Source organism: Aspergillus udagawae (genome assembly GCF_001078395.1).
Source record: "Aspergillus udagawae IFM 46973 DNA, scaffold_6, whole genome shotgun sequence".
Taxonomy (NCBI): domain Eukaryota; kingdom Fungi; phylum Ascomycota; class Eurotiomycetes; order Eurotiales; family Aspergillaceae; genus Aspergillus; species Aspergillus udagawae.
Window position 1 is genome coordinate 1,661,487 of NW_025091269.1, and position 26,952 is coordinate 1,688,438.

The window sequence follows — 26,952 nt, forward strand, 5'->3', positions numbered from 1 at the left end:
ATATCTATCGATCTGCCACATTGTTGTACTACCGGAAATAATAGTGTCTAAGTAGATCCATAATTCTTTGGGTTTTAGCAACCTCTCGGGCATAGCTTTCTCAAATACAGTTTTTTGGAGACTGATTTATTTTATGAATGGACAAGCGATCCAGGGGCATCCATACCCCGAGCAGCGACTCCGGCTCCTTATCTTCTTAGGCATCTCGCTGTTGTAGCACTGACACCTTATGGCTTCATTGCGGACGGCACAACCACTTGGGGAGGCCCGTTCAAGGGATGGACTCTCTTCCAGGTCGCAACACCTTACTGATTTCGTCCATGTCATCCTTTACTTTACAGCAACTGCAATCTCGAATATAGCACGTGTTTGCGGGCATATACTACTACTACTGTAATCGCTGGTGGAACCGTGTACTCATCGAAAGCAAAATTCTAATAGCGAAAATATGTGTATCATCAGAGTACACGCTTAATTTAAGCTGATTCTAGCAATACACACTGAGAAGAGGTTACTCAATTCGACACTTAAAACTCCAGCAGGTTGTTCCTTATAGTCACATGACCCCGGATTGCTTTTCCTCAATGCCCAAGGTACTGCGCACGGCCTACGACGCCATCGCAAGCAAAACCCAAGGTCCACATCGCTCCCTACTTGATGGTTTCATCATGGAGAATGGAGCTTGAACTCCGTGCAGATCTATCGGAGCCGTTGTCTGTAATCTACAGCGCTGCAGCTTTAGAATCACTCGCAGACAGAGTCACAGAGCAGCCAAGAGTCTAAATTAGCAGCAAGTCGTGCATAAGGGCCGTCTGTGTAGCCAATAAGCCACACTGCAAATATGGAGGCTGAGCAAGAACCTTCAGCCCCCATTTCTGTCAAAGCAAACAGATAGGAGCTAAGGAGCTTAATTTGCCAAATTCTTATCTTCTCACAGAACTTAGTCGAGCAAATATGAGGAACAATGGTGGTAGCGACATCATCTCTCGCCCTTACTGATGAGGAGATCCACCAGTTGATGCACGCTGCTCAACGCGGTGACCTTGTCCAGCTTAGATTGCTTCTTTATGGCGTATCCCCCGATATCAGGGACAGCACGGGCCGAACCGCCTTCTCCTGGGCGGCTTCATACGATTTAACCCAATCACAGGAGACATACAGCAATCGCAGCCTTGTGTTGCAATGCCTCCTCGATCGAGGGGCTAGCCCTAATCTTGCAGATTACCATGGTGAAACCCCGCTTCATTGGGCTGTCAAAGCGGGCGACTACCGCATGGTGGATTTGCTCCTGCAAAAAAAGGTCGAATCGGACTTGCCAGACTCGCGAGGCCGCACGCCATTGTCGAGGGCCGCGGAGCGAGGTTACCATCGTGTGGCGGAGGTCTTGTTGACCAAGGGCGAAGCTGACGCGGACTATAAGGACGCGCGAGGTCGCACGCCGCTATCGTGGGCTGCGGAGAATTGGCATCTGGAGACAGCAAGCATTCTGGTGAATCATGGCGCTAGCGTGGATATCCACGATAGGGAGGGACAATTACCCTTGTGGTGGTTTATCAGTAACACAGTCAAGCGAACAGCGATGGAGCAGCAGTATCAGTCCGGGAATGGGGACTATCTCCGAGAATGGCTCACTTTACTGGGGCCCAAGCAGGGCGTCGAGCCTATGACGAAAGCTCGAAGAACATTTCTTTCCTGGGCCTGCGAGAAAGGCGATCAAGAACTTGTTAAGCATCTGCTGCAGACCGTCTGGGCTGACCCTAACTCCATCGACCGGTATAGGAAGACACCCTTGATCTACGCGCTAGAATGGAACCACTACGAGATTGCAGACATGCTCATCTCTGGGGTTAAGGTGGGAACAACCTTGAAAAGGGACATTGTCTCCTTGCGCATCATGGTCCAGGAAAGTCGGTCTCGTCTCCTCAAACCCTTTCTTGAGAGATACAAGCCGAGCCTAGAAGAGGAGGACGAATACAACACTGTCCCTCTCATGAGAATAGCGCTGCAGCAGGCCGATCGGGCAACGGTAGCAGTCCTTCTAGAGCACCAAGCCAGTATTCAAGGCCTCGAGAACGTGGACTGGTTCGGTCCTTGCAGCACCATCAAGTCGTCGGCAGACTTGGTTTTCCTGAATGATGTGCGCACCGGACATGGCCACAATGCAATCCCTTTGATGAATATGGCCATACAGGAGGGTGACCGTGCGGCAGTGGCGGCGTTATTGGACCAACGTGAAGAAATCCTCAGGATTAAAGAACAAGAAAACGATTATGACAGCGATCTCGGACAGCGCAGCAGGGAGGTCACTGCAGTGGCTGTCGACATTGCGGTCGTTCGTGACGGAATCAAGACAGCACAGTGGCTTATTGACGGTGCATTGGAGACGCATGTCAGGAATATGCCGAAGACGTCAGACGAAACTCATCTGGTGTACGTTTGATCACTTGGACCTCTTTCGTTCGCGGTTCTGACCAGACAGACTCTTCCGGGAGAATAATTTATGGAAAACCTACCTGCAGATAGGCCATTCGCCAAACGAGCTGAGGTTCTCTTTGGGGAACAAAAGCCCCTGCAGGACATTTACCTTGTCCATTCAAATGAATCTGACAATGTCTCATACATTTCCTGGCGGTCACAACGAGGGGAAATTCCGCAGCTATGCGAATGGTACCTTCCGAACAATTGAATGGGCTGTCCTCGAAGTCCCTCCGAAAGCCATACATTACTTCAGTAATCTGCCGTTCGGCTGGGTTCCCAAGAATGACTTGGAGTTCATTCAGCTATTCATGCAGACGTGGAGAGAAGACTGGATGGATTTCTGTCGTGACGCCAGAAGCGCTCTGGGCCGCCTTGTATGTATCTTCGTTGTGTTATTCATTCAAGGAGCCGTGCTCTCTCAAAAAAAAGAAACGACGCTGACGAGCTAGCGCTCCCATCAACTGACCGCTCGAGGCAAAGATGACCTCTTGATTGACGCAGTTGCCGAGAATATGCAGCAGTGGACCCGAATTCAAGGGGCGCTGGAGGAACAGCTCAGCCAGGCGCGTCACTTTGTCTCACAATATCAACGCTACAGCGAAACTCGTCGGTTCAGTGAGCAAATGCATCAGACCATCAACGCCGCGGAGCGAGACATTCATAACCAAGTAGATAAACTAGAACAGACGATGCGAGATCTATTACAGATAGCAAGTTATACCAGCCTATCACGTCCAGCATCAGAACTAACGCCTTACTCTGGGTAGGAGTTCGCCTGGGTCTCTATCAACGAAGCGCATCGGTCAACCAGCTTGGCAACGAGTCTGAAGCGGATCAGCTGGATTACTGTACGTGTGGCCAAGCAACCGGCCCCTCCTGTGTTCTATTTATTGACTGGTGATAGTTTGTCTTTCTCCCTCTTATGTTCGCATCCGTAAGTTATCAGTCGTTGCCCCGCTGTAGCTGTCTAATCCTCGCAGAGCCTCTTCGGAATGAACGTGGATCTACTGAAAGACGATCCGTCCTGGAGATGGTACCCGCTCGTTGGCGGCATATTGTTACTCTTGACGGTCATTGCATGGCTTTTGTCCAAGTTCACAAACGTAGGGATCAGTTGTCCCACCATTGAGCATACAGACTGCTGATGAAATCCAGATTGAAATGTGGGCTGAACGCAAAGCGGAACTGATAGTGAAAAGGTCCAGACGACGACCAGTCGACAAGGACTTGTATCTGCTATGATCAGCAGTTTCCACTAATCAAGACTCCGTAATGCGAAAATACATTCGATATACTGAAAGAATCCGGAGTTGAAGGCACTTCTTGTGGACAGCAAACCTCGGCTCCTGGCCACCGTCATGGCCATCTCCTGTAGGTACCCGGATACTCTGTACTCAACCCACCCGTCCGCATCGTTGTACAACAAGCTATCAAATGTCAGACAATTTCAAATTTCGTTTGATTTGTAATTATTGATAAGAAGTATGTGGATCAAAGAAAGTTCTGGAGACAATTGTTCATCTTGGCCGTATCCTGCAGAAACTGTGATGTCATCTTGATGTTAATCAAGTACAAGGAGGCCCTGGGATCCAACGGCGAAAGGATCCAAATCCCGAGCCAATTTCAGAAGTACTTTTGATTTACTTTGGCTGTGATTGCGATGTATATATAGTACGAAGGAATGCATGGTAGTCAGTCCCCCTATATAAATATTGCCAAATACAACACCACACACTTGGTCAACTTATCAACTCTATAAACCTACAATCTCTATACTTGCGGATAGACCAAGATGGCTTCTAGATACCACTCAGCTCCTGTCGATGTCGCCCCGCTGGGCCAGCCATTACATTTCCCAATTAGCAAGCGCACGGCGCCCAACCGGTTCTACAAAGCCGCCATGACCGAGCGGATGTCCTCCTGGTCACCCACCGATCTCAAGGCACGGGGTATTCCCAGCCCGGAGTTGATCAATCTCTACAAGCGATGGGGTGAAGGCGGTTACGGACTCATCTCTACAGGTAACATCATGATCGCTTACGACCAGCTGGAAGCCCCTGGCAACCCCATCATTGACCTGGAGAATCCCTTCCACGGGGAACGCTTCGACGCCTTCCGCGAATTGGCCTCGCACGCCAAGAAACACGGCAGCCTGGTCATAGGCCAGGTCAGTCATCCGGGCCGGCAAACTGAAGAAAGGCTTCAGCCCAACCCTGTCTCCGCCAGCGATGTTCAGCTCGAGAAGGAGCTCATGGGGATGCGATTCGCAAAGCCGCACGCTGCGTCCAAGGATGAGATCCAGGATTTCATCCGGCGGTGGACTCATGCCGCCGTGTACCTGTACAAGGCTGGTTATGATGGTATCCAGTTGCACGGCGCACATGGGTACCTCCTCGCACAGTTCCTGTCCCAGACGACGAATCGCCGCACCGATGAGTATGGCGGCAGTCTGGAAAACCGCGCGCGGTTGATCGTGGAGATCGCCCAGTCTATTCGGAAGGAGCTACCTGCGTCGACTGGTTTCATCTTGGGCATCAAGATCAACTCGGTTGAATTCCAGGCTGGAGGTTTCACTGCGGAAGAAGCGCGCGACCTGTGTCGGATTTTGGAGGAGAATGAGTTTGATTTTGTCGAGTTGTCGGGAGGCACGTATGAGTCTCTTGCGTTCAGCCACAAGAGGGAGTCCACCAAGCAGCGGGAGTCGTTCTTTCTGGAATTCGCATCCCTGATTACGCCGGTTCTGGGCAAGACGAAGAGCTATGTGACCGGTGGCTTGCGTACGGCGTCCGGTATGGTGGGCGCCTTGGAGACGGTGGATGGCGTTGGACTCGCTCGACCTGCGTGCCAGGAAATCCGTTTGCCACGCGACATCCTGGATGGCAAGGTCACCGGAGCGATCGAACCAAAGATTGATCAGCAGGATTTCGGAGTCAGCAGCGTTGCGGCGGGAACGCAAATGAAGCAGGTGGGCAAGGATGAGCAGCCGATCGACTTGAGCGATGAGAAGAACGTGGAAATGTTCATGAAGCACCTAGGTGAATGGGGTCAGAAGATGCAACAGGATGCAGCTACTATGAACCTGTACGGCTATATCGATTTACCCAAGGGTGAAGCATATAGAGGATAGACTAGGTAGTTTTCAAGACTATATAGACTGTCAAACAGCCAATAGCAAACAAATACAGAGTACCTGAGGCAAACCATGTCTACCAATCAACCTGAGGCACAAAAAGGAAATAAGCGAGCCAACACCGCTAGCGTCGCACGGACCACCACACCTCTGATATAAATACCCCTTCCCCCGCGTCTTCTTTAGACTTTTTCTTCTTTTCTTTTCCAGCTCTCTTTGCCTTTTGGCTTAGATCAAGTGTAGTATCTGTTCTTTTCAGTTTAATCTCTGAAAGTGTTCTAAGGAACACAACATTGATTAATCTCATTTTTGGATCCCGTGGCGAGGCCTCTGTGCTTGCGCATGCCTTGCCACACAGTGTCATTGGGCTTACACTACCCCCAATAGACGCGACCCTTTTCATCAATACGGCCGGCTTGTCTGACTGGTTGGAGAAGAGGATTCTAGCAAGTGCATAAGACGATGGTAGACTTTGTTCAATTTGTCTGTTAAGTGTATAAAACGCCATTTCCAAGGATGTTTAATCGTTCCTGATCTCTGTACCATAAGTTGTAGGACGTGTCTGGTGTCAAATCAGCCTCTTCGGCGGCACATGGCTCATACACCTACAGCAAGTTCCACGCGATCCCTTGAAGACATCGAAGAGAATTACTTATACACAATTCCAGCGCCTGCTCTTTCTGTTGTTACCCAATATTGTTTGATCCAGAGCAACGAGACTGAGCAAGCTTAGGTACCGTATGCCTCAACTGGTATGAGGGCACCTGCTAAGAATAGAGCTCAACAGGTTGAGGTGACCTCAAATTTACCAGCTGGTCGGTCCCGTTAATCTTACACTAACAACACTCAAAGTTCTGGCCGAACTACGTTCCTGCATTCTCGGTCAAACATAAGTTTCATGTCTCTAGCCCGGTGTCGCCAATCATTCGCGCAAGTCACTCTCGTCAAAGAGCCTGATAGGTCTGGCCATCGTGATAATGCTCCCCAATGAAAGGACATAGAGCTGTCGTTCCAGCTACTGGGTAAAGTATGATAGAGTATACATCCAATGGGATCACTGCGAAAACTACCTATTAAACTTTAGTAAAAGCGTACGAGCTTTCTTCTTCGGTTCCTATCTTCTTCTGAGGAATGGACGAAGCCTCGAAGGCCATGCTGTAAAAGGGGAATGATGAATTCTATCCGTACTTCTAATATAGTCCTCTGCATTGTATGACTATACAAGTTACTAGAGGGCTGTGCCGGCAGGATACAGTCATGCTTACTAGCATTATTTGTCAAAACTTTTGGTGCACCAGCTCTTTAAGGTGTTTCTCTACCAACAGGATCTGATGTAAAGGACCCACTGGTTAGGGCAGATAAGCCTGGATTGGCAAGGGAACTAATCGATTCAATAGATCATTAAGATACAGTACTACCTCTGAGTGTGATCCTTATGGCTTTGTAGACTAAGACATCTAGTTTGTGAGGATTAGTAGACTGAGACATCTATACCTTCGGCTTGCGGATTTGTAGACTAAGACACGAGTGTAAGACTTCTTATTATGCTCCAGCGGTGAGCATACGCTGGAGGTGATCTCATAAAGTGTCATGCAGCTCTGTATATGGGGTTGGTAGTATATAAGTAGGTTCTGAGCTGATATCAGATTAGGAATCATCATTGTGACCTTTTGGTGTTGCGCATAGTAGCTACCCAGACCACTCACTATCTTGAAGACATATTTGACCCACGGTCACATGATATCAACGGAATACATGTACATCTATACGCCCTCTAGAAGGACTTCATGGTTAGATTAACAGTAGAAGTTTCAGTTAAAATTTTGAAGGAATATGGCTGAGCCCGTTTGCGCGGATATGCACCCCTGACCGTATTTACCCTAGCCAAAGGGTGGTTGGTTGAACTACTTCAACAATATTAGACGATCAGGATCAGGACCCTGCTGTAAATTCGATGGCCAGCGCAGGACAGAAACGATGAACTCCTGGGTCCTCCTCGTCCTTTCAACCAAGGCCTCGATCCCCAACATACCTCATCTGAACCAAATATGAAGCTCTCATTTGCTCTTCCGCTTGCCGTGCTGGTAACACTCGTCGCTGGCCAAAACATAATACCAGACAGCAGGGCAAAATTGTTTGGATACACAGGGCGCTGCGGCGGATAACGATTGTACGTGTAGTCCAGCGAAGAGGTCATCAATGGATTGTTAACGGGTGGTCTCTAGCTGCTCACCAACTGCGGCGCAAGTACTGTCCGTAGAGGAGGGATCGGTACCGATGAAATGGATCAGTCTGCCTTGCGCTGAGTTCCGCAAGTGAGGTTTATCTGGCGATCGAAACACGATATCGTCATTATGGAAGTGTGATGTAGCACTAGATTCAGATTTCATCTTAGCTCTCGAGATGTCACGCAACTGGGCCTGATTGTGCATATGTATAGTATCTGGGAGTTGCCGTGTGTGAGCCAATGTCATATCTGATTCCCGTCGGGGTCAAATCTAGTCTATCCAACATGAACAAATATCTAATAAGCCAGAAAAAAGAACAAAATCACAGCCCACATTAGCTCACTCATCTCATACAACTGCTAACGCTGCCACTCTTCGTACAGCTTAGCATCCATTGTCGAATATCCTTCTATGACTTTCAACCCACGCAGCCGTTCCTGCTCAATCCGTTCCCATGTCCACTCGTTCGAGTCCCACGACGCAGAGTTGCTCTTCTTTTCCGCCTCCAGCGATTTCGGTTCCGGCATGTCTTCCTCCCGTAACTTCAGCACTTCCCGCACTAAAGACCCGTCTACCCCCGAAGCACTAGCCGTGAGACCCTCTCCATTGACCGGCGTCCCCACGCCCGACGCCTCAGTCGAGGCAGTCACCTCAGGCGTGGCAGAGCCCTCTGGCCGCGGAGGCAAAAAGCCACTGGCCCGCAGGACTCTCTCCGGCGGCACGGTCAGCCGTCCCTTCTTGACGACGTACTTGCTCAGCGCCGTCGCGAAGAGCGTCTTCTCGCCGCCTTTCCGGCTCGCGGGCCGGAAAAAGAACGTCATAACGTACATCCACTTCTGGTCCCAGGCGATTACCTTGGTCTCCATCTCGTACAACTCAAAGGGCTTGATCTCGCGCTTGAAGCTGCAGTAGACCGAGCCCAGGGCCACATAAATGCCTTTGTGCTTGGGTGGCTTTGTGCCGTCCCGCTGACTGACTTTGAGAAGCTCCGCATCGAGTTCCTTGCTCACGATTGAAGCTCCGGGGCTGTATAGACGGGTAACCAGGGCCGTGCGGGCCACGTCCAGGTCGGAAAAGTACGTGCTGTTGGACTTGTGCCGGTTGTAATCCGTCTCCAGGATTGGAGCTCGGGATGAGATGCCGTACGACACGAATACCGGATGCGTCGGCTTCCCGCTATGAGTTACTAATGGAGTTCCCTTGGGAAAATAGGGATCCTGGACACGCCATCGGATGTTTCCCCAGAAGTGATATAGAATACGGGCCTACTTGAATCAGACCGACTCTCCAGTAAGGTCAAGAGTAACCCGGAGTACTTACGTGCCAAATGAGAGGCATGTTCTTCAAGTTAGTGATTGCTAACAGCAGGGCTAGCGTCTTCCATGAGATTAGGGGTGAGATGGCTGAGAGCAGCTCGCGCACGCTTTCGAGGCGCAAAGACGACAGCGCATTCGCCATGATGGGTTTTAATGAAGCAAGTAAGCAGAATCAATTATAATAGAATTATCTTCGAAGGAAATTAGCTGGCGAGTGTGTATTAGATATAGAATGAAATGACTGGAACACCGGGATCGGTCGAGTAAGACCAGGGGGATATAATCAATGCCAGATTGATTAGAGTACGCGTTTCAGGGAGACGGAGCCGGACGAGTGACTATCATTATGCAACATATTAAAATGATTGCAAAGAACGTCTTACTGATCTGCAGAAACTCGAGGAGTGACGATGACTGTTGAATCGACCAAAGTGTTGAGAGCCGAGGTGTTGATAACAATCACGTGGGATTAGATAACATCCGTGAGATAAGTTGTACAATTAGTATTTGTGCACGGCATGAATTTGCTTCAGAACAGTATTATTGGACGCCTAACGTAAAAGTAGATGTTCAGGTGCTTCAATGACAATGCATCAGAAAATCGCCATGCAATTAGGGGGACTGGAAACACCCCGACCACAGTTCAACGGACTACCCGACACGAAGAACGTCCACCGACCCAACCTCTTACACGTCTCGGCCAAATCCTCCAAGTCAAACATCTCGCCTATCGGAATTCCCCACCCAGCCAGCAGACGATGGTGTAGATCGTACTCAGGATTCAAAGGCGGATACACCTCGAAGCTGACTGCGTCCGAAGCCACAGCCGCGAAGTGGTTGTCCCACACAAAGCGCAGCACACGCTCACTCTGCTCAATCCCCGCATGCTTGGGCGTGGACTGCTGGCTATACTCCTTCTTCTGCTGTGCATCCATCGTATCCCACGTTCTGGTTAAACCAACGCGAAGGAAGAAGATATCGCCTTTCTTGAACTCGATCTTGCATTCACGCGCGATGGCCAGCACATCGTCTAATGATACGACATGCTGGCTCAGCGCGTCAACACTAATTCCCTTCTTCTCCGCCCAGGAGAGGTAATCAATAAGCACCCCGCGGCCTGCGATGCCTTTCTTCGCCCAGTACCCAATTCCAATGCGATTGCAGTTTGGATCCTGAATCTCCTCTGCGGTTGTCCCGCCGTAGAACAGCTTCCGGTCCGCATTTTCGGAAGTTGGCGCAGGAGCGTTGTGATGCCGGAACCCGTCCCATTGAGACGATTGCTGCGGGTTAAAATGATACTCGTCATCGAAAGCGACACCTGGAGCGACCCATTGAACCTTGTGTTCGAACGCTTTGCGGCCGAATCCTGGCACATATGTAAGTAAACAGGATCTGTCGTGAGAACTGAACTACAGGCGGCACGGATCTGTACATGTCCATGATCCTGCGATGGAGATCTCTAGCACATACCAGGAGGATCCAGCTTCTCTAAATCCCAGTTCAAGCAGACGCGCTCTCCCGTCTGGATCTGTGTCCGCGCAGCGTCGGCCACAACCTCCGGCGTCAAGAGCCGGAGCATTCCCAATCCTTCCTCTGCGGATCCTGCTGCGGCCGGCCAGAACCGTCGCTTGTCGGGAAGATCGTCATAATTTTCGGGTAGTTCGCTGATTCCTGACATTGCGCGTAGAAGGTAGAGGAGGCTCAGAGCAAACTGCGTTTTATATACAGATGTGCGGGGTTGATTTCCGACACGGCAAGTACCGTAATTACGTGATATTTATAGACTTGCTTATTCGAACAAAAGGTTATTGAAAGATAAGATTGTGCAGTCTTGCTGGATGGACGTTAACACTTCAGCATGATTCAAGGAAAGCAATAAAGCCGAAAGCTGGCATTGGAAGCGAGTCTGGCATATAGCTGCGGTGGAGGAGTGTCGGAGCAACTCCGCTCTGACGGGGGATGATCATTCCCCCCAACTGCCAATTATCGTACGAACGGTTAAAGACAATGCCTATCTCTAAGAATAGGATATACTAGCTCGAAGATGCATGAGCATCGAAAATTCATCTAAGGAAAACAGCCGTCATTAACCGGACCTTCGGGATGTCCCTGGGTAATTATGTATTCGAACAGAAACCTAACCCTAATGACAAATACACTAAGTATACAGAATATCATCTTCAAAGGTCGTCCATGTCCTCATCGGCTGATGTTCTTGCCTTTCCCTTCTTACTTAGATCAGACAACTCGTATTGCTCGCCAGAGCGCCCCGAACCAGCCGACATCGCGATGGCCTGCCGCCCGGTATCGGAAGACTCAAGAAACTCACGCAGTCGCTTCTTGCCCTCCATAAGCGCCTGGCTCGAAGCGGCTTCAGTCATCTTGATGATCGGGCCCCAGAGGTTCAGCTGATAAGTGACATAGGCGCCCACGGCACAGACAAACAGGAGGAAGAAATAGGCCGGGTTACGAAGCACTAAAAGAATTGTCAACCCATCCGCCCAACTGGTTTCATTTGGAAGCTCCACTATAGAAAACTTACCTGCAATGATTTCGTTCCATCCCAGGGCAAGGAGAAGACCGTAGAAGTACAAAGGTACCTGAGTCATGCCGCCAATAGCGCTTCTCTTAGCCTCGACATAAACTCCGTCGGCGGCTTTCTTGAATCTGACAGTGAGCTCTTGACGCTTAGCCTCACTGAGAATCGTCATCTCTTCGTCCAAGCTCTTGCCCTCTTCCTCATCGACACCGCCGATGGGTGGTAAATCTTCCTCATCCGCGGGGGTGGCAGAGCTTGGAGTGTGACCTATCCAGCGATCAAGAGGGGGCGGGGCCGACGTCTCTGCCAGGCGGAAGCGCGAAAGAAGGGGAATCAAAGTCAGGGTTGATTCGCGTGCGCGGGTATAGATGCCTTCAATATCATCGGTTGGTCGCCAGATCCTGGGTACCCCAGCATCATCATAACGGAATTTGTCCTCAAAGTTCTCACGCAGTTTCAGCAAAAAATTACCCTCAGTCATCTCTTCATCGATCTTGGCGCGCAAGACACCCCAGGACTTCCTCCGGAGCCTCCAGAGACCGACATCCACTTCCTCTAAACTGGCATCAAAGCTGCTGGCGCGGTCCGTGAACCTACGCTCGGCATCAAGCACCGTCTCCACGAAAACGTTCCACACACGATCCCAGAAAGCCTTCTCAAGAGGCTTCTCGCCTGTTTCCGGAGCACCTCCTCCTGCGCGTCCAGATCCCAAAGCGTTGAACTCAACCCCGATCGACTCTCCCAGACGGGACTGAACCCATCTTTCAACGCGATTCGCCAAACGACGCATTTCCTCTCTGCGTAATCTTCCGCTAACCTCCGCTAGTTCCTTTTCATACAAGGCCATTTCTTGCTTATAGTCACTCCAAGTGGTGCCTTCCACCACAGTTGAGCGCGCCACATCTTCAAACTTAGCCATGGCTTTCTTCACCTCTTCATTGACAATTTCAGCAAAGTCGTAACCTGTACCCTGCTTTTGTCCTGACTTCACAGCGGAGGAGACTGCCTCGCTGAATTCGTTGATACCCAACTTGTGTGCGGCATTAAGTTGACCTTGTAGAAGAGCTTTCAGGCGGGTATCGACTTTGTTTTCAAGCTCCGCCCGCTTGCGCTGGTAGACACCTTTGTGATACCTGCTGGCTTCTGTCTCGAAGTTCTTGACAGCTTTGGCCCGTGATGATCGCATCGCAGCACCCAAACCGCCAAGCACCTCCGGCTCACCAAGACGCGTGGCTTGTGACTGCTTCTCCTCAAATGGAAGAATAGCTTCATCAAAAGCTATCATCACTTCTCTCAAGATCTCGTCGCACCGGAATTGTGCGAGTAGCTCCTGTTGCGTAGGCAGGTCGAGATCCTTGTTATTCACGATCTGGTCCCAAATGCCCTCTGCATATCGCGAAAACCCGTCCGCGGGAATCCGCCGATGATATTCCGGAAGGAAGACTCCTCCCTCGGAGAACTCGCCTCTCCGCGCATCCATACTGGGGTCTCTTTGGCCTTCGCGGAATCGCAAACTAAGCTTCTTAGTCTCGGTGACAAATTGCTCGGGTTGGTAGCTTTTGTGAGGAAGTCCATAGAATTGAAAATCGAAATAATCATGAACACTGGAGTTTTCAAGGCCAGGAGGCTTCGAGATAGACTCCCAGAGGCGAGACATGTCTTCCATCAATGTCTTCTGTAGATTTTTAAGAGGCGTCGTGCCAACAAAATCACGGATCACAAAGAAGAGAAGTGATCGGTGAGTGGTGCTGCATTGCCAAAGGAATCAGTAAAATAGTCGCATGGGTTTAGAAGACCGGGGTCAGGTCAAACTGAACGTATGACCAGAACACATACTTCTTGTCCTTAAGGAACAGCTGCAGATTGACCTCGAAGACTGTCTTCAACAGACCCATATTCGCGCCCTGGTACAGGCCGACCTGATGTTCCCATATATTCACAATAAGCACCTCACTCGTAGCAAGGGCGAACAGAGCACTTTTGCGCTCAAAGTCCTGGTCTTCTCCTCTCTCACGACCGTCCGTTCCTTCAACATCCATGACGAGAATGTTATCCGCCATGCGCAGAGTTTGGTCCGGGCCGGCGCCCCCTTCATTCTTGTTCTTCGACATCCAGATACCCTTGGTTGTCTGACGTCGCTCCGAATCGGACATGACGGAGAAGTGCGTGCCAAAGAGATGGTTAAGCAGCGTAGACTTGCCAGTCGACTGCGAACCAAAGACGGAAATGAGATGATAGTTGAAACCAGCAGGAGTGACATTTTCGAGGCTCAGATATTTTGAAATATTGGGACTGTGAGTTGTGGACTGTTAGCTCATTGACTCCCTCACTGGCACTCTCACCTAGTCAAACAGATATTGAATCAAACAGCTTGAGTCTGCCAGAGCACGAAGAAGAAACGTACTTGAACTCCTTATTCTCGTCTATTACTTGCACACCATGTTCGTACGCTGTCTTGTCATTGTCGACGCCAATCAAGGCGAAATGACCATTGGTCGCCATGGTGAACAGAATAGTACGAAGTCAGCCGCCCGGAGATGAAGAAATGACGGAGACGCAGTCAATTCCTTTGACAAAGTCGAGATTTTCGTTGTTGCGAAAATCAAGAAGGTGCGACAGAGTACCACAGACCACTGAGCGGCGGCTGGGGAATCGTCAAGATGCGGAGACCGTGGCGAGTTGTAATGACGAGCAATGTTGCTTGTGGGATAAGCGATTGCAGATGATGTAAATATCCATGCAAGGGAAATTAAAAGAGGAAGAATGGACTCGACAATCACAAGACTCTCCGCGCGGGCTCTCGTGCGATGTTCAAACAAACTAAGCCCCGAGGTAAGAGAGGGTCACTGGTGTTCGGCCAGTGTTATGATCCTGTGGCCAGAAGGGGCGCTCGTCACTCGTCACTTTTGGGGGGCCATCGCCGCCTGAGTGCAAGCTCGAGATAAGCCCCCTTTTTTGGCCTAGTGTTGGTGTCACCTCCTAGGTAGTTGCACCGCCATCAGTACACTTGCGAGTCTCGCCACTTTCACACGATTTCTTTCGTACGAAATTGACTTATTTGACTGTTGCCGCTGTCTATGGGAATTGAGTTGTTCAAAGAAATCTTCCACAAAGATGGAAACTTCAGTGGGACAACCGCGGTTCTTTAGATATATGAATGAGAGGTACATGTCCGTTTTCGATCTTAGAACTACATTCACACCAAAAGGCACCTACTCGGAGCCGGATTCTCAATTTGCCCATAGCCATCATTTATTCATATCTAGGAAATAGAATAGAGGAGGAGAGATATAACAGAATCCAACTACATGCTTTCAAGACAATAAAGTTACATGGACATTGACTCAAAAACGCCGGCGCAAACCTTCCTGATAGATACCTTTGCCGTTTCCCGCGCTGCAAGAAGGTGCGAGCAAAAGGACATTGAAAGTATATTTTTTTTTCTTATAATACAGAGCAGCCAGTCAGTCGGTCATGCCTCGTGCTTATCTGCGAACCGGCCCTTTACTCGGTCATGACACGTGTGATCAGACCAGTAGCGACAGTGCGGCCACCCTCACGAATGTTGAAGCGCTGACCAGCCTCAGCAGCAACAGGGTGGTGGGTCTTCAGGACCATCTCAACGTTGTCACCAGGCATGACTCTGCGAGATTCGTCGCCGTCAGGGAAGCTGAGGTCAGCAGCCTCATCTGATGAACCGTTAGTCTATATCTCCGAGAAGATCTGGACACGTCACGTCGAACTTACCCGCAGTACGGATGAAGACCTGAGGACGGTAGTTGGCACCGAAGCCAGTACGACGACCACCCTCGGCCTCGGTCAGGACGTACATGGAGACGAGGAACTTGTCGTGAGCCTTGGTGCTGCCGGGAACAGCAATGACCATACCACGCTTGACATCTTCACGGCGGATACCACGCAGGAGGAGACCAGAGTTGTCACCAGCACGCGACTCGTCACAACTCTTCTTGAAGGTTTCAATGTCGGTGACTTTGGTCTTCTTGGGCTCGAAAGAGCCTCCGACAATCTCAACCTCAGAGTCCTTCTTCAAGATACCACGCTCCACACGACCGGAAGCGACGGTACCACGGCCAGCGATAGAGAACACTTCCTCGACAGACATCAAGAAAGGCTTGTCAAGGTCACGCTGAGGAGTGGGGATCCAGGTGTCAACGGCGTTCATGAGTTCCTCAATTCTGTCTTTACCAATGTCGTTACGGCGTCCTTCGAGAGCACAGAGAGCGGAACCGAAAATGATTGGAGTCTCTTCACCCTCGAAACCGTAGCTGCTCAGCAGCTCACGCATCTCGAGCTCGACAAGCTCCAACATCTCCGGGTCATCGATAGCATCGACCTTGTTGACGAAAACAACGATCTTTTGGACACCGACCTGGCGGGCGAGCAGCAAATGCTCACGAGTCTGGGGCCTATTCGAGGAAGCGTAAGCGACTCGTTTACCAATATGCATCAAGATATTCCACCTACATCTGACCGTCAGAGGCAGCAACGACGACAATAGCGCCGTCCATGTTAGCAGCACCAGTAATCATGTTCTTGATGTAATCGGCGTGACCGGGGCAGTCGACGTGGGCGTAGTGTCGGGAGTCCGTCGAGAACTCAATGTGAGCAGTGGAGATGGTGATACCGCGCTTGCGCTCCTCAGGAGCCTTGTCAATGGCACCATATTCAAGGAAGTTGGCAAGGCCCTTCTCCGACTGGTGCTTGGTGATAGCAGCGGTCAAGGTGGTCTAAAGAATGTGTGAGCAATGCACAAGACAGGTGCGGGAAGGTCGGAAGCGTGAAGGGAGTTTCGGAGCTACCTTGCCGTGATCGACGTGGCCAATGGTACCTATACAAGATTGTTAGTGGAAGAGGTCAGTCCAAATGAAAAATTATTCCTTACCAATGTTAACGTGAGGCTTAGTGCGCTCAAAGGCACTGGCCAGCCCACGAGCAGCTAGTTTGTTGTTGCCAAATACATGTTGCACAGGGTTGATGGCGCGAGGGCGCAGCAAAGAAGCCTTGCTGGAGCGCAGCAGAAGGTTTGCGGTTCTGGAGATGCTCGACATGATGACTGCCCCAGACTAGAACGACAGACAAAAAGAGACAAGAGCAAACACGATGGGAAGGAGGAATGGAGCCGGACTGATGGTCGAGAAGTTCTCCATCAGACCCCGAAAAATTTAGGGGAGACTGCTTAGTCATAATTCGCCCAATCACAAGTGCGGAATTGCGGAGGTTGCGCAACAGTGGAATTCAAGATATCTACCTAAAGTACGGAGTACCTTGATCGTGCCACAAGACACGACGTTAACAGCAGGCAAAAACATATATAAATCGCAATAATGGTCATCTACTCAGGCTTTCTCAACTCCTAATATAATGGACAGAAGAGTCAAGTAGGACTTATATGGTGGAGTAAGCATCCAATTGCCAAGCTGATATGGTCAATCTACTCCGTAGAACCTAAGTAACCTTATGGTCCAAGTTAGACTTGAAGTAATGGAGTGTTACTATACATGTCATTTTGCTGAGGGTTTTCAATGTTTATGTACGCCAAATACAACTTAGGGAACCTCAAGCTGGCGAAGACATGTCAATTGTCCTTCTTTTTCACAAATAAGGTGACATGTTTGCCCGGTTCCCCCTCCATGGGCTTGATCTGCATCGCATCCGCTTCCTTCGTAGCTTGCAACACACTATCCATAACGTTCTTGATCTCTTCCACAGTGGGTGCCCGTTTGCCCTTTTTCCGCGTCAGGATGATCTCCACGCGTCGACCTTTGTCCAGGAAGTTTGTCAATTGCTTCAAGCGGTGTGTCAGATCATGACTATCAATGGCCCAATTCAACTCAATCTGCTTCACTGCTGTCTTAGTGGCATGAGCAGCTTTGGCTTTAGCTCGCTCGTGCTCACGCATGGCCATTTTGTTCACAAGTTTGCAGATTGGTGGTCGGTCAGGAAGGGCCGGGGACACTTGTATGAGGAAGTGTTCAGAGCGATCGAAAGAGCGTAGCACATCTCTTAGCTTCATGGCAGGCTCAAGGTCACCATTTTCGTTGACAATTTGTATATACTCCGACCGAATATCTTCATCTCTGACCTGTTTCTGTTTCGATTGTTGTGAGGGAAGTTGGCGAGAAGACTGAAGGAACCTCAATTGCGTTCCTCGTAAAGCATAACTGTAGCGTAGAAACTGGACACGGGTGGTCTGGAAAGGGGACAGGAAGGTATGGCGAAGTGCTTGGGTTATCGATATTAAGCCGCGTGTGTGCTTCATGTCGTCTATTCGTCGTATGGCAGGGCGATTTCGGTGCCAGGAAGCGAAAGAACACCTGGGATCACCCAAGATTCGTATATTCAAGGGAATGGAAAATATGTGCGACTTATTTTGATTGTTAGGTGAAAACAAAGAGTGATTGGTGTAGATAAGGAGCAGATAACTCCATTGAAGTTGATCCCACGACTGTTCTATCCACTGGACGCATGCAGGAAGCCAAGCCACAGCAGATGTGGAACAACCGCCACAGCGAGTGGGTCTATTGCCATCGTTTCAAGGGTCTCGTCTCCATCTTGGACTTTCCTCTCCCCTGACTTTCCGCCATATTTCTGACATCGATCTTATTTCATCTCATCCTCCACGATCTCGTTTGGGCTCGTTCGGAGGCGTCTGATGATTCGATGATCCTCACTCGTTTTAGTTGTTAATTAGTCTCTCATTCTCATTCCCAGCCCCGTCGAAAAAGCACTTAGACCGTTTCTTTGTGGACGCCGCTTGAGTTTGTCCATTTGGCCTTGCTCGCATGTCGACAGGAGTTGACAGTCGACATCTGCAAACTACGGTATCCTATATACATTCAGAAGCGAGTCCCTATCGACGATCCAACTCGCAGACTCCCCAAGCTGCGGAACTTGAGGAAAGTCCGCAAAAATCGTCGAAGAAGCGACGCTATTCAGTACTAGCAAAAATGGCACAGACTCAGAGATCCCGTTATTTAAAGACGGGCGCCATTGTGGCAGCCTTGTTGTTGATGTTACTCTGGATTTCTCCGTCAAGGCCAATGCGCCCGAGCTTTCCTGAAGGTCAGTTCAATTGCCCCTTTCACAACTTACTGATCAGGATAACTCATTATGTACTCAGAACGACCAAGCACCAGTGCTCCCACCAAAGAAAAGTGTTTAAAGCCCCACGATCCCAAAAAGCCATTGATTCAGTATGCTCTTATGATCGATGCCGGAAGCCAAGGATCTCGAATTCACGTCTATCGATTTAACAACTGCGGCCCCTCCCCCGAACTTGAAGACGAAGTGTTTTTCCAGACTGAGCCGAAGAAGGGCGGCTCCGGGCTGAGTTCTTACAAGGAGGATGCTGAAGGAGCAGCCAAAAGCCTTGATCCTCTTATGGAGGTTGCAATGAAGAATGTTCCTGATGAGTACAAGTCTTGCTCGCCAATCGCTGTAAAGGCGACAGCCGGATTGCGCATGCTTGGCCCGGAGATGAGCCAGAAGATTCTAGACGCGGTACGAACTCGCCTCGAGACTGTTTACCCGTTCCCTGTGGTTTCCAAAGAGAAGGGAGGCGTGGAAATCATGGATGGCTCTGACGAGGGTGTCTATGCCTGGATCACAACGAACTACCTTCTCGGAAAGATTGGCGGTCCTGACGAAACACCTACTGCCGCAGTCTTTGACCTTGGTGGAGGTTCTACGCAAATTGTTTTCCAGCCCACATTTCCGAAGAGCAAGTCAGGCGGCATGCCGGAGCGCTTGGCCGAAGGTGATCACAGGTACGATCTCCAATTCGGTGGCCGACATTTCGAGCTGTATCAGCATTCTCACCTCGGCTACGGTCTTATGGCTGCGCGCAAAGCCGTTCACAAATCCATCATTGAGAGTATGCTTGCGTCCAGTCCCAAAGACTTGTCCTGGGTTAAGCAGCCAATCCCTAACCCTTGTATCGGGCCCGGAATGGAGAAGAATGTCACTTTGGAATTTCCGGAAGGACACAAGCTCGCTCCGGAAGTGCAGGTTACAATGGCTGGCCCAAAGGTCGGGTCTACCGCTCCTCAATGTCGTGGTCTTGCAGAGAAGACTCTGAACAAGGAGGCTGCATGCACCCTTGCTCCTTGCTCCTTCAACGGCGTCCACCAGCCGTCGCTTGGGAAGACGTTTGCCAGGGAAGACGTATACATCTTCTCTTACTTTTACGACCGTACCAAGCCTCTGGGCATGCCTGAATCGTTCACATTGGATGAATTGCATCAGCTGACGTCGACCGTTTGTGGTGGCGAAGATAGCTGGGGTATCTTTGCAGGCATCGAAGGCGCCCTGAAAGAGCTGCGTGATCGGCCTGAGTGGTGCTTGGATTTGAACTTCATGATGAGTCTGCTCCACACTGGCTATGAAATGCCCCTGACTCGAGAGGTCAAGATTGCCAAGAAGATTAAGAACAGAGAACTTGGATGGTGTCTCGGTGCAAGGTAAGATAAGGACGAAACGGGAAATGTTTACTGTATATGCTAACGTCTCTCCCTTCAGTCTGCCCCTTTTGAGCCAAGAATCTGGCTGGACTTGCCGTATCAAGGAAATCTCATAATGGATGATGCTGCTATGTCATGCTTTAATTACTTAATTGCCATGGATTCATTGGCCCTATTTCTGCTTCTTCCTTCGTGCAAATATATTAGACCATTGACTGTCGTTGATCGCCTGATTCTTGATGTACTAGACCACTGATTGTTGTTCTTTGCGGGCGACTGCTCTCCGGTTCACAGAACCGTACCAGAATATTATACCTGTGACTGTGCATAAGAAATGACTTACTGATTGTTAGATTAATTCAGAAGAATTGACTTCTACATCAAATGAATGAGCAGAAAAAAATGTTTTTTGTTCCAAGGACATAGATGGAGCCAACTGAATTTGGTAACGTGGTGTCAAAACTGAAAAATCCGTCAACGCCAGGCCTATGCAATGTTCTAAGAAGATCGTGGCTCAGTCAAATCTTGAATCGTGGGCTTCTGATCCGAAGATTTCTCCTTGCCCATCAGTTTATCCAGAATATCGGAGTCTTTCTGCAATCCAACATCCAATTCTGCGGCATCTTCATCGTTTGCAGATTCTGGACCGTCGCGGAGCTCTTCATCAGTAGAGCTACAGCCGTCAGCACGTTTCTCTTCCAAAACGCCTAGTCCGAGGTTCTTGAGACGGCATTGTCAGCATTCATGTTCTCAATCATAACCAGAAAGAATCGACTCAGCCCACCATTTCAATGTACTGGCCCTCCTCCTGGTTCTCCACTTCGTCTAGTTGTAGATCTTTGCCTCTCCCCGCGGCTATCTCTCGCTGTAGATCCTCATTGGCACTCTTCATCTTCGGCAGAAATGCAGAAAGTCGGGAGAGAAGATCCGGTTCCCTAGTCACGCGGTGTATCCGAGGTTTCTGTTGCGCCGAAATGCGCGGTAGCGAAGAACCCGCGCGGGATGCCTGGTCGGAACTATAATCGGCTTCTTGATCCTCATCTCCATCGCTGTCGCTGTCGCCATCGGAGCCAGAGGAGGAAGTGTAATCATCATCATCATCATCATCATCGTTCTCCTCACTTTCGCTAGATGTGGAGGCTATCTTGCGGGGGTTCTCCGGCTTCTTTGCTCCGTCGTGCTCTGCAGCGGATGAATTCGTTGGTAGGTCCTTATCGTCATTGCGATAAGTGGGGACAATTCTGGCTCTGGTTCGTTTAGAGGGCGATGTCTCGTCGAAGGAAGATAGGGATTGGGGCTCGTCAGCTCGTAGGCGCTTCCTGACACCGTCCTCCATTCTGTGTCGTTCGTCGTCGTTGGTTGGTTCTGCAGAATTCTTCCCCAAATTCTTACCCGCTTAAACACCTGGAGGGTGTTTCGCGCCAGGCGGTGGGGATCGAATCAGCACCACCGTGCCGGAATCAGACGATGTGATGAAATTCGATCGCGTGCAGAATTGCAGGCGCCATGTGGAATATGGGTCATGGAAGAGAAAGAGTGAAGATCATTCGGTCACCTAAGGAAAGAAACATGGTGGCATCTCGGTGACCTGGTTAGAGCTGCACTCCTGCAGCCATCAAAAGTGGGCAGAGCACAAACGAATGTGAAACGGGGCCCCTAGTTCTTCATGATGGTGACTGCTAATATTATTAAGTCAGATATCTGACGATGAGCCTCAGCAGCTGGTGATAAGTAATTCCTTTAATTGACTGTTTACCAACCCCGCTTTCCCCTACGGAATCAGCTCTGCTTGATCTTTCTTCAAGACTTGGTTCTTTATCCAGGTCTTCGTGATTTCATTGCTTGTTTCAGTATTCTCAGTTTCTCCAGAAGATATCCAATTCATTTTTTTTCAAGGTGGGTAGGATTATATTTTTCATAGTCTTTGTATCAGGTACGTTCTTTCAATTGTATCGCATATCCTTTAACATGGCGCTTACTTTACCCCAACTATCCTCAATCATACCCCACACACCCAATCTCAGTCCTTTATATAGTTTGTGATTCAGATAGCTTCAGACTTAGGCTCCTTGGGCGACTTTTCGTCTTGCATATCTTTACAAGGAGCTATTCTCTTCAATGACGTGCTAACTTCAAGGTACAGGAGATTCGCTTCTCAAACGTACTACACTATACCCGCCTCAGATAGTCTGGGTGGAGGGGCTCTTCCATGAAGAACCATTCCCGGTCGTTTCAGTCTATCCTGATGACAAAGAGCTAAAGTATCTCCCAGGGGAATTAACACGCTTCTTGGATAATAGCTCCGCTCAATCAGCCGTGACAACTCATCCGAACTCCAGCACCTCAAGATGAGCGTGCCCAAACTACACGTCGACGACCAAAGCCCTATAAGAGACGAAAGCTCTCCAACACAAAAAGCAACGGAGTGCTCATCCTCTTCAACGCGAAAGTCGCTGCATCAGAACATCCTCGGAAAACTACGCCCACTGCCGCTCCAATACCACTGGACAGTATGGTATGACAAGCACTCAGAATCCACCGACTATGACAACCGATTGTATGTCTTGCATGAGGATGTAGCCGACATTGCCACTTTCTATCGTGTCTACAACAACTATCCTTGGGATAAGATCCGCCTACGAGACTCAGTCCATATCTTCCGGAAGGGCGTCCGTCCGGTGTGGGAGGACCCAGAGAACATCAAGGGCGGTTGCTGGAAATTTCGGGTCCCCAAGAGCAAAGCTCAAGAGTTCTTCCACGAGATTGCCATTCTTTGTATGGCAAACGAATTCCAGGCTGCTTTGGAGAAAGGCGCGTGATCCGCTTCTCGGTGTTCGCGAGCATCCGGGGAATTCAAGCTGACTGCTTTCCGTAGAACATGACCATGTCCTTGGTGTTTCCACCTCTGTCCGTTTCAACTCCCATATGATCTCCGTGTGGAACAAAATGGGCACGAACGAACGCTCTATCAAACTCCTCGAGCAAACCATTATCGACCGTCTATCGCCTGAGCTGCGGCCCGCCAGTTCAGGTAGCAGCTCGTATTTCTATAAACGACACGATGAGAATGATGGGTATCAGGAAGCTGTGGCAGCGACTTCTTATTGATCGGCTACGTCCCATAGATCCCGATCTGACCTCCGACCGCTTTCTGCAGCGCATATAAGACGTGTAATCTTTATTCTCTTCATTTCCAGCGTGATACTGAAGAGTTCCTTCGGTCGACAACCGTTTGATGCTCCTCAAACGTCTTGAACGGGACAGCAGTATTGCCGGTCGTTCATTGCTGTTGATCGTTATTACCATTAGGTTGTTTATTATAGATGACCAGAATGTAGGGTAGTATACATGATATAAGATGCAATAGAGACGAGATGCTCTCGATAGGTCATCACGCTGGACGGAAAGGGATGAGCATCTAACGACTTCTGCTTCTCCTTTGACCGGTGCTAAGTTTCCGTACCCCGCGGTCATCCGCTCCGCGATCAGGAAGCTCTGCGCCTTTATCTTTCCTTTCTTCGCTTTCCTTTTCTTTATGTATCTCTTTCTCTTTCTCTCCGTCTCGAGCCTTTTCACGTTCCCGCTCGCTGCCGGGTATGTACCGATCAATCTCCACGAACCCTCGACGGTCATCTCGCTCAGGACGTTCTGGAGATCGGACCCGCCTTCGAGGGGATCTGCTCCGATGGCTCGTTGGGGGCACATAGCGGTCGATGTCAAGAGTGCTGGGGGAACGCCGTCGCGAGCGAGACGGTTTTCGAGAGGAATTCGGAACGCGAGACTTGGATCTTCCCCGCTCGCCGTTACGGTCTCCTTCTCGGAGCCGGCCCCGGTCTTGTTCTTTGTCTCCGTCTCGGTGCCGTTCTTGATCACGATTTCGCTCTCGATCTCGGTCTCGATCTCGAGTTCGATCTTGGTTTCGATCTCTGGCGCGGGAGGCAGAGCGGGATCGTCCGCGTCGAGCTCGTGAACGAGACCGAGAATAGTAACTGCGACGTCGATGATCCCGATCCCTTTCGCGTTCTCTGTCCCTGTCCCTGTCACGCTCTCTATCCCTGTCTCTATCTCGATCTCGATCCCTGCTGCGATCGCGAGTGCGATGATCACGATCTCGGTCCCGTTCATCCGCTGGACGCGAGCGATCTCGAGCTCGATCTTTCTCCCGTTCAGCACTTCGGTCTCGACCCCTGCTGCGGTCCCTGTCCCGGTCATACCCACGACCAGCTGACCTGCTCCTACTTCTGCGGTTAGGGCGGTAGCTACGGTCTCCATATCGATTAGCTCTGAAATCGCGTATGGCAACTCTATCATCAGGGTTACGATCACGCGGGCGACTAGAAGCATCGCGGGATCGATCCCGTCGACGATCATCGTCGAAACGAGAGGTGTATCTTCTCCGTGAGCGGCTGCGATCCCGGCTGCCTTCACGTCGATGCGCGCGATGACGGTCATCAACAGTCGAGTCTCGTCTTCGGAGTTGATCCACATCGACAGACGGACTGGCGGACTTCAATGGAGTAATAGAATATCTCGATTCTGTTGCACCTTTTGGTTTAGTTGGCGGGGGCTTAAGGCCATTCTCGATGGCCTCGGCTTCTTCAAAATCAAATTCAGGTTTCTGTCGCGCCTTAGCGGCAAGTTCCTCGCCTTCTTTAAGCAGCAGTTGGAGAGCGGCCTCTTCCAACGACTTATCATCCACGGCAACAGGAGGTGGCGGAGGTGGCGGAGGTGCCTGCGTTGGCTCCTTCGGAGTAGCGGACTTCTCTCTCCTCGAATCGCGATACCGCGGTGATCGGTAGCCTATTGAGCGAGCGCGGTCACGGTCGCGCTCTCGATCCCTGTCTCTGTCTCTATCTCTGTCCCTGGTTCGACTGCGATCACGGTCCCTAGATCGATCCCAGTCACGGTATCTTTCGCGCTCTTCTCGTCTCCGGCGCTCATATCTTTCCTGTCGCTCCTTTTCTCGTTGCTCTTCAAGTCGCCGTTCCTCTTCCCGCTGACGCTCACGCTCTGCACGTCGCTGTTCCTCGCGTTCTTTCCGCCTTGCCCTTTCTTCCTCCTCCTTCTGGCGTTCGATCTCGCGCTTCTTGCGTTCCTCTTCGGCCTTTCGACGAGCTTCTTGCTCTTCAAGTTCTCTCTGTTTGCGCACCGTCTCCTGCCATTCTCGTTCGCGTATCTCGCGTTTAGCTTTTATCTGCGCAGCGAAATCCTCGTCTGTTTTATTGCCGGCTTGCTCCTCTTTCGCAGCGAGCTCGTCTCCGACTTGCTGACGGCGAATATCCCTGACAGAATCTAAGATGAACTGCAGGTGATTTGAGGCCAGCGCATCAATAAGCTTTTCGGCTTTCTTGTAGACGTCGCTCCGATCGACTGCACCCTCTATCAATGTCGCAGCTTTTCCTCGTTCACGGGAAAGAAGCTCCGGTTCGCGGTCTATTTCCGACTCTGCTAGTTCGATCAATAACTTCGTAAACTCCGCTCTTGCTTCCTACATGAGAGATTCGGCAGTTAGAGAATGTGTCGATAATTTCAAGATCGATCTGAAACATACTCCGTCATGAAATTCAGCCCAGATTTTCTTGCGAACATTATCAAAACCTCCTTTCTTCTTAAAAGCGTGCAGTAGGTCCTCGATCGCAGTGTGTTGGGCCGTGGTCAACGGCAGCTCTTCCGTCTTAAACTTCTTCCGCTGTAGACTTTCGACATCGAGCAAGGGCCGTTTGACACCAGTGGGTTGGACATCTGACATCTCATCTGGACCAGCCATTATGAGATAATCAGATTAACAAATTGGAAAGCACGTAACCAGGCGCCGCCGAGCGGCATTCGAAACTGGTTTGGATGAAGTGAAGCGCGTCGCAAATTAATGTTGGCATACCTCTTTGTTGCAGCGATTCTAACTATTTCCTGATTTAGTGAAAGTCGGCGCCGAGCTCGGGGGAACAATGATCCGGGGCAGATTGCGAACTGCGGCTCGGTGATTCGGCGGGCCTGAGTAAGAGAGAGGAGGAAAGCAACCTCATCTTGAACGATTGTCCGCTGAACGTGACCCATTGTGTCTCTGTCCGGGCCCGAACCTAGAAGCAATTGTCCTCATTCAACCACAACGGCTTCTCCGGGTCACAGTTTGCGTTAGCGACCCCTCCCTATCTCAATCCGCCCAGTCCGCATCCACTACAAACACAATGGTTCACAAAGTCCTCTTCTGGGGCGGTTTCGGTATGTGCCCAGCCGGGAATGATATCTCCTTCAAGACGAGGAACCTGGCAATTGGATCCCCCGATTTCTGTCGGCATTTGTCAAACCGGTGAGACCATCTTTTAACTTCTCTCTTCACTAGGCATTGCCGTCCGCCTTTGGCAACTCGGCATCGAGATGCGCCCTATTCTCGCCAAGGAGTCTCTCTGGGTGTACCCTCTGTTCGCCGGCGTCGGTGGAAGCTTCGGTTATTGGCTACAGGGTGTTGAGGACAGGCAGCTCAAGATTCTCGCTCAACGACGGGAAGCAATTCTGGAGAAGCGCCGGAGACGGGATGAACGCGAGGGAACATTGGAGGCAGGCGCTCTGGCTGCAGCATCGTGAAATCACAACGTCTGTGATTTGAAGGAGATATGCTAGGCAGCAGCAGGGTTTTGTTTTACTGGATTGAAAGAACGCCCTATTGATTACTTGTACCAAAATGCAGAACGCCATCCATTTCCGTGACTTGTGGTCATTTTTCGACAAAGATGGGACACTAGAAGCAACTTTGACAACGAGAAAAGGCTTAAGCTAAGCCTCA

General features: G+C 50.2%; 13 protein-coding genes across 13 annotated transcripts; 6 read left to right on the plus strand and 7 right to left on the minus strand.

The window, feature by feature from the left end:
- Positions 1–964: 964 nt before the first annotated feature.
- Positions 965–2,440, plus strand: Aud_008338 (ankyrin repeat protein; the record flags this gene model as incomplete). The annotated part of the gene is made up of 1 exon (XM_043293215.1): positions 965–2,440. The coding sequence occupies one exon, from the start codon at positions 965–967 to the stop codon at positions 2,438–2,440; it is 1,476 nt and encodes a 491-aa protein (XP_043149150.1).
- Positions 2,441–2,609: 169 nt separating this feature from the next.
- On the plus strand, positions 2,610–3,720 carry Aud_008339 (uncharacterized protein; the record flags this gene model as incomplete). Its single annotated transcript, XM_043293216.1, has 6 exons — positions 2,610–2,852; positions 2,928–3,146; positions 3,246–3,326; positions 3,383–3,412; positions 3,459–3,581; positions 3,634–3,720. 6 exons carry the CDS (start codon positions 2,610–2,612, stop codon positions 3,718–3,720), a joined length of 783 nt encoding a protein of 260 aa, XP_043149151.1.
- A 550-nt stretch (positions 3,721–4,270) lies between these two features.
- Positions 4,271–5,605, plus strand: Aud_008340 (NADH:flavin oxidoreductase/NADH oxidase family protein; the record flags this gene model as incomplete). The annotated part of the gene is made up of 1 exon (XM_043293217.1): positions 4,271–5,605. One exon carries the CDS (start codon positions 4,271–4,273, stop codon positions 5,603–5,605), a length of 1,335 nt encoding a protein of 444 aa, XP_043149152.1.
- A 2,590-nt stretch (positions 5,606–8,195) lies between these two features.
- Positions 8,196–9,294, minus strand: Aud_008341 (acyl-CoA thioesterase; the record flags this gene model as incomplete). Its single annotated transcript, XM_043293218.1, has 2 exons — positions 8,196–9,101; positions 9,157–9,294. 2 exons carry the CDS (start codon positions 9,292–9,294, stop codon positions 8,196–8,198), a joined length of 1,044 nt encoding a protein of 347 aa, XP_043149153.1.
- A 451-nt stretch (positions 9,295–9,745) lies between these two features.
- Aud_008342 (uncharacterized protein) lies at positions 9,746–10,830 on the minus strand (the record flags this gene model as incomplete). Its single annotated transcript, XM_043293219.1, has 2 exons — positions 9,746–10,518; positions 10,623–10,830. The coding sequence occupies 2 exons, from the start codon at positions 10,828–10,830 to the stop codon at positions 9,746–9,748; spliced, it is 981 nt and encodes a 326-aa protein (XP_043149154.1).
- A 502-nt stretch (positions 10,831–11,332) lies between these two features.
- On the minus strand, positions 11,333–14,193 carry sey1 (dynamin-like GTPase SEY1; the record flags this gene model as incomplete). Its single annotated transcript, XM_043293220.1, has 4 exons — positions 11,333–11,628; positions 11,695–13,439; positions 13,528–13,983; positions 14,096–14,193. 4 exons carry the CDS (start codon positions 14,191–14,193, stop codon positions 11,333–11,335), a joined length of 2,595 nt encoding a protein of 864 aa, XP_043149155.1.
- A 1,002-nt stretch (positions 14,194–15,195) lies between these two features.
- On the minus strand, positions 15,196–16,760 carry Aud_008344 (translation elongation factor Tu; the record flags this gene model as incomplete). Its single annotated transcript, XM_043293221.1, has 5 exons — positions 15,196–15,380; positions 15,439–16,118; positions 16,177–16,439; positions 16,512–16,540; positions 16,595–16,760. 5 exons carry the CDS (start codon positions 16,758–16,760, stop codon positions 15,196–15,198), a joined length of 1,323 nt encoding a protein of 440 aa, XP_043149156.1.
- A 527-nt stretch (positions 16,761–17,287) lies between these two features.
- On the minus strand, positions 17,288–17,971 carry Aud_008345 (putative translation initiation factor IF3; the record flags this gene model as incomplete). The annotated part of the gene is made up of 1 exon (XM_043293222.1): positions 17,288–17,971. One exon carries the CDS (start codon positions 17,969–17,971, stop codon positions 17,288–17,290), a length of 684 nt encoding a protein of 227 aa, XP_043149157.1.
- A 688-nt stretch (positions 17,972–18,659) lies between these two features.
- On the plus strand, positions 18,660–20,287 carry Aud_008346 (guanosine diphosphatase; the record flags this gene model as incomplete). Its single annotated transcript, XM_043293223.1, has 3 exons — positions 18,660–18,774; positions 18,833–20,171; positions 20,230–20,287. 3 exons carry the CDS (start codon positions 18,660–18,662, stop codon positions 20,285–20,287), a joined length of 1,512 nt encoding a protein of 503 aa, XP_043149158.1.
- A 382-nt stretch (positions 20,288–20,669) lies between these two features.
- On the minus strand, positions 20,670–21,507 carry Aud_008347 (NOPCHAP1/New4 family protein; the record flags this gene model as incomplete). Its single annotated transcript, XM_043293224.1, has 2 exons — positions 20,670–20,891; positions 20,956–21,507. 2 exons carry the CDS (start codon positions 21,505–21,507, stop codon positions 20,670–20,672), a joined length of 774 nt encoding a protein of 257 aa, XP_043149159.1.
- A 1,012-nt stretch (positions 21,508–22,519) lies between these two features.
- Positions 22,520–23,279, plus strand: Aud_008348 (eukaryotic translation initiation factor 4E; the record flags this gene model as incomplete). Its single annotated transcript, XM_043293225.1, has 2 exons — positions 22,520–22,982; positions 23,047–23,279. The coding sequence occupies 2 exons, from the start codon at positions 22,520–22,522 to the stop codon at positions 23,277–23,279; spliced, it is 696 nt and encodes a 231-aa protein (XP_043149160.1).
- A 310-nt stretch (positions 23,280–23,589) lies between these two features.
- On the minus strand, positions 23,590–25,938 carry Aud_008349 (BOD1/SHG1 domain-containing protein; the record flags this gene model as incomplete). Its single annotated transcript, XM_043293226.1, has 4 exons — positions 23,590–23,596; positions 23,635–24,670; positions 24,717–25,659; positions 25,723–25,938. 4 exons carry the CDS (start codon positions 25,936–25,938, stop codon positions 23,590–23,592), a joined length of 2,202 nt encoding a protein of 733 aa, XP_043149161.1.
- A 418-nt stretch (positions 25,939–26,356) lies between these two features.
- On the plus strand, positions 26,357–26,753 carry Aud_008350 (putative NADH-ubiquinone oxidoreductase 14 kDa subunit; the record flags this gene model as incomplete). Its single annotated transcript, XM_043293227.1, has 2 exons — positions 26,357–26,390; positions 26,512–26,753. The coding sequence occupies 2 exons, from the start codon at positions 26,357–26,359 to the stop codon at positions 26,751–26,753; spliced, it is 276 nt and encodes a 91-aa protein (XP_043149162.1).
- Between the last annotated feature and the right edge of the window lie 199 nt (positions 26,754–26,952).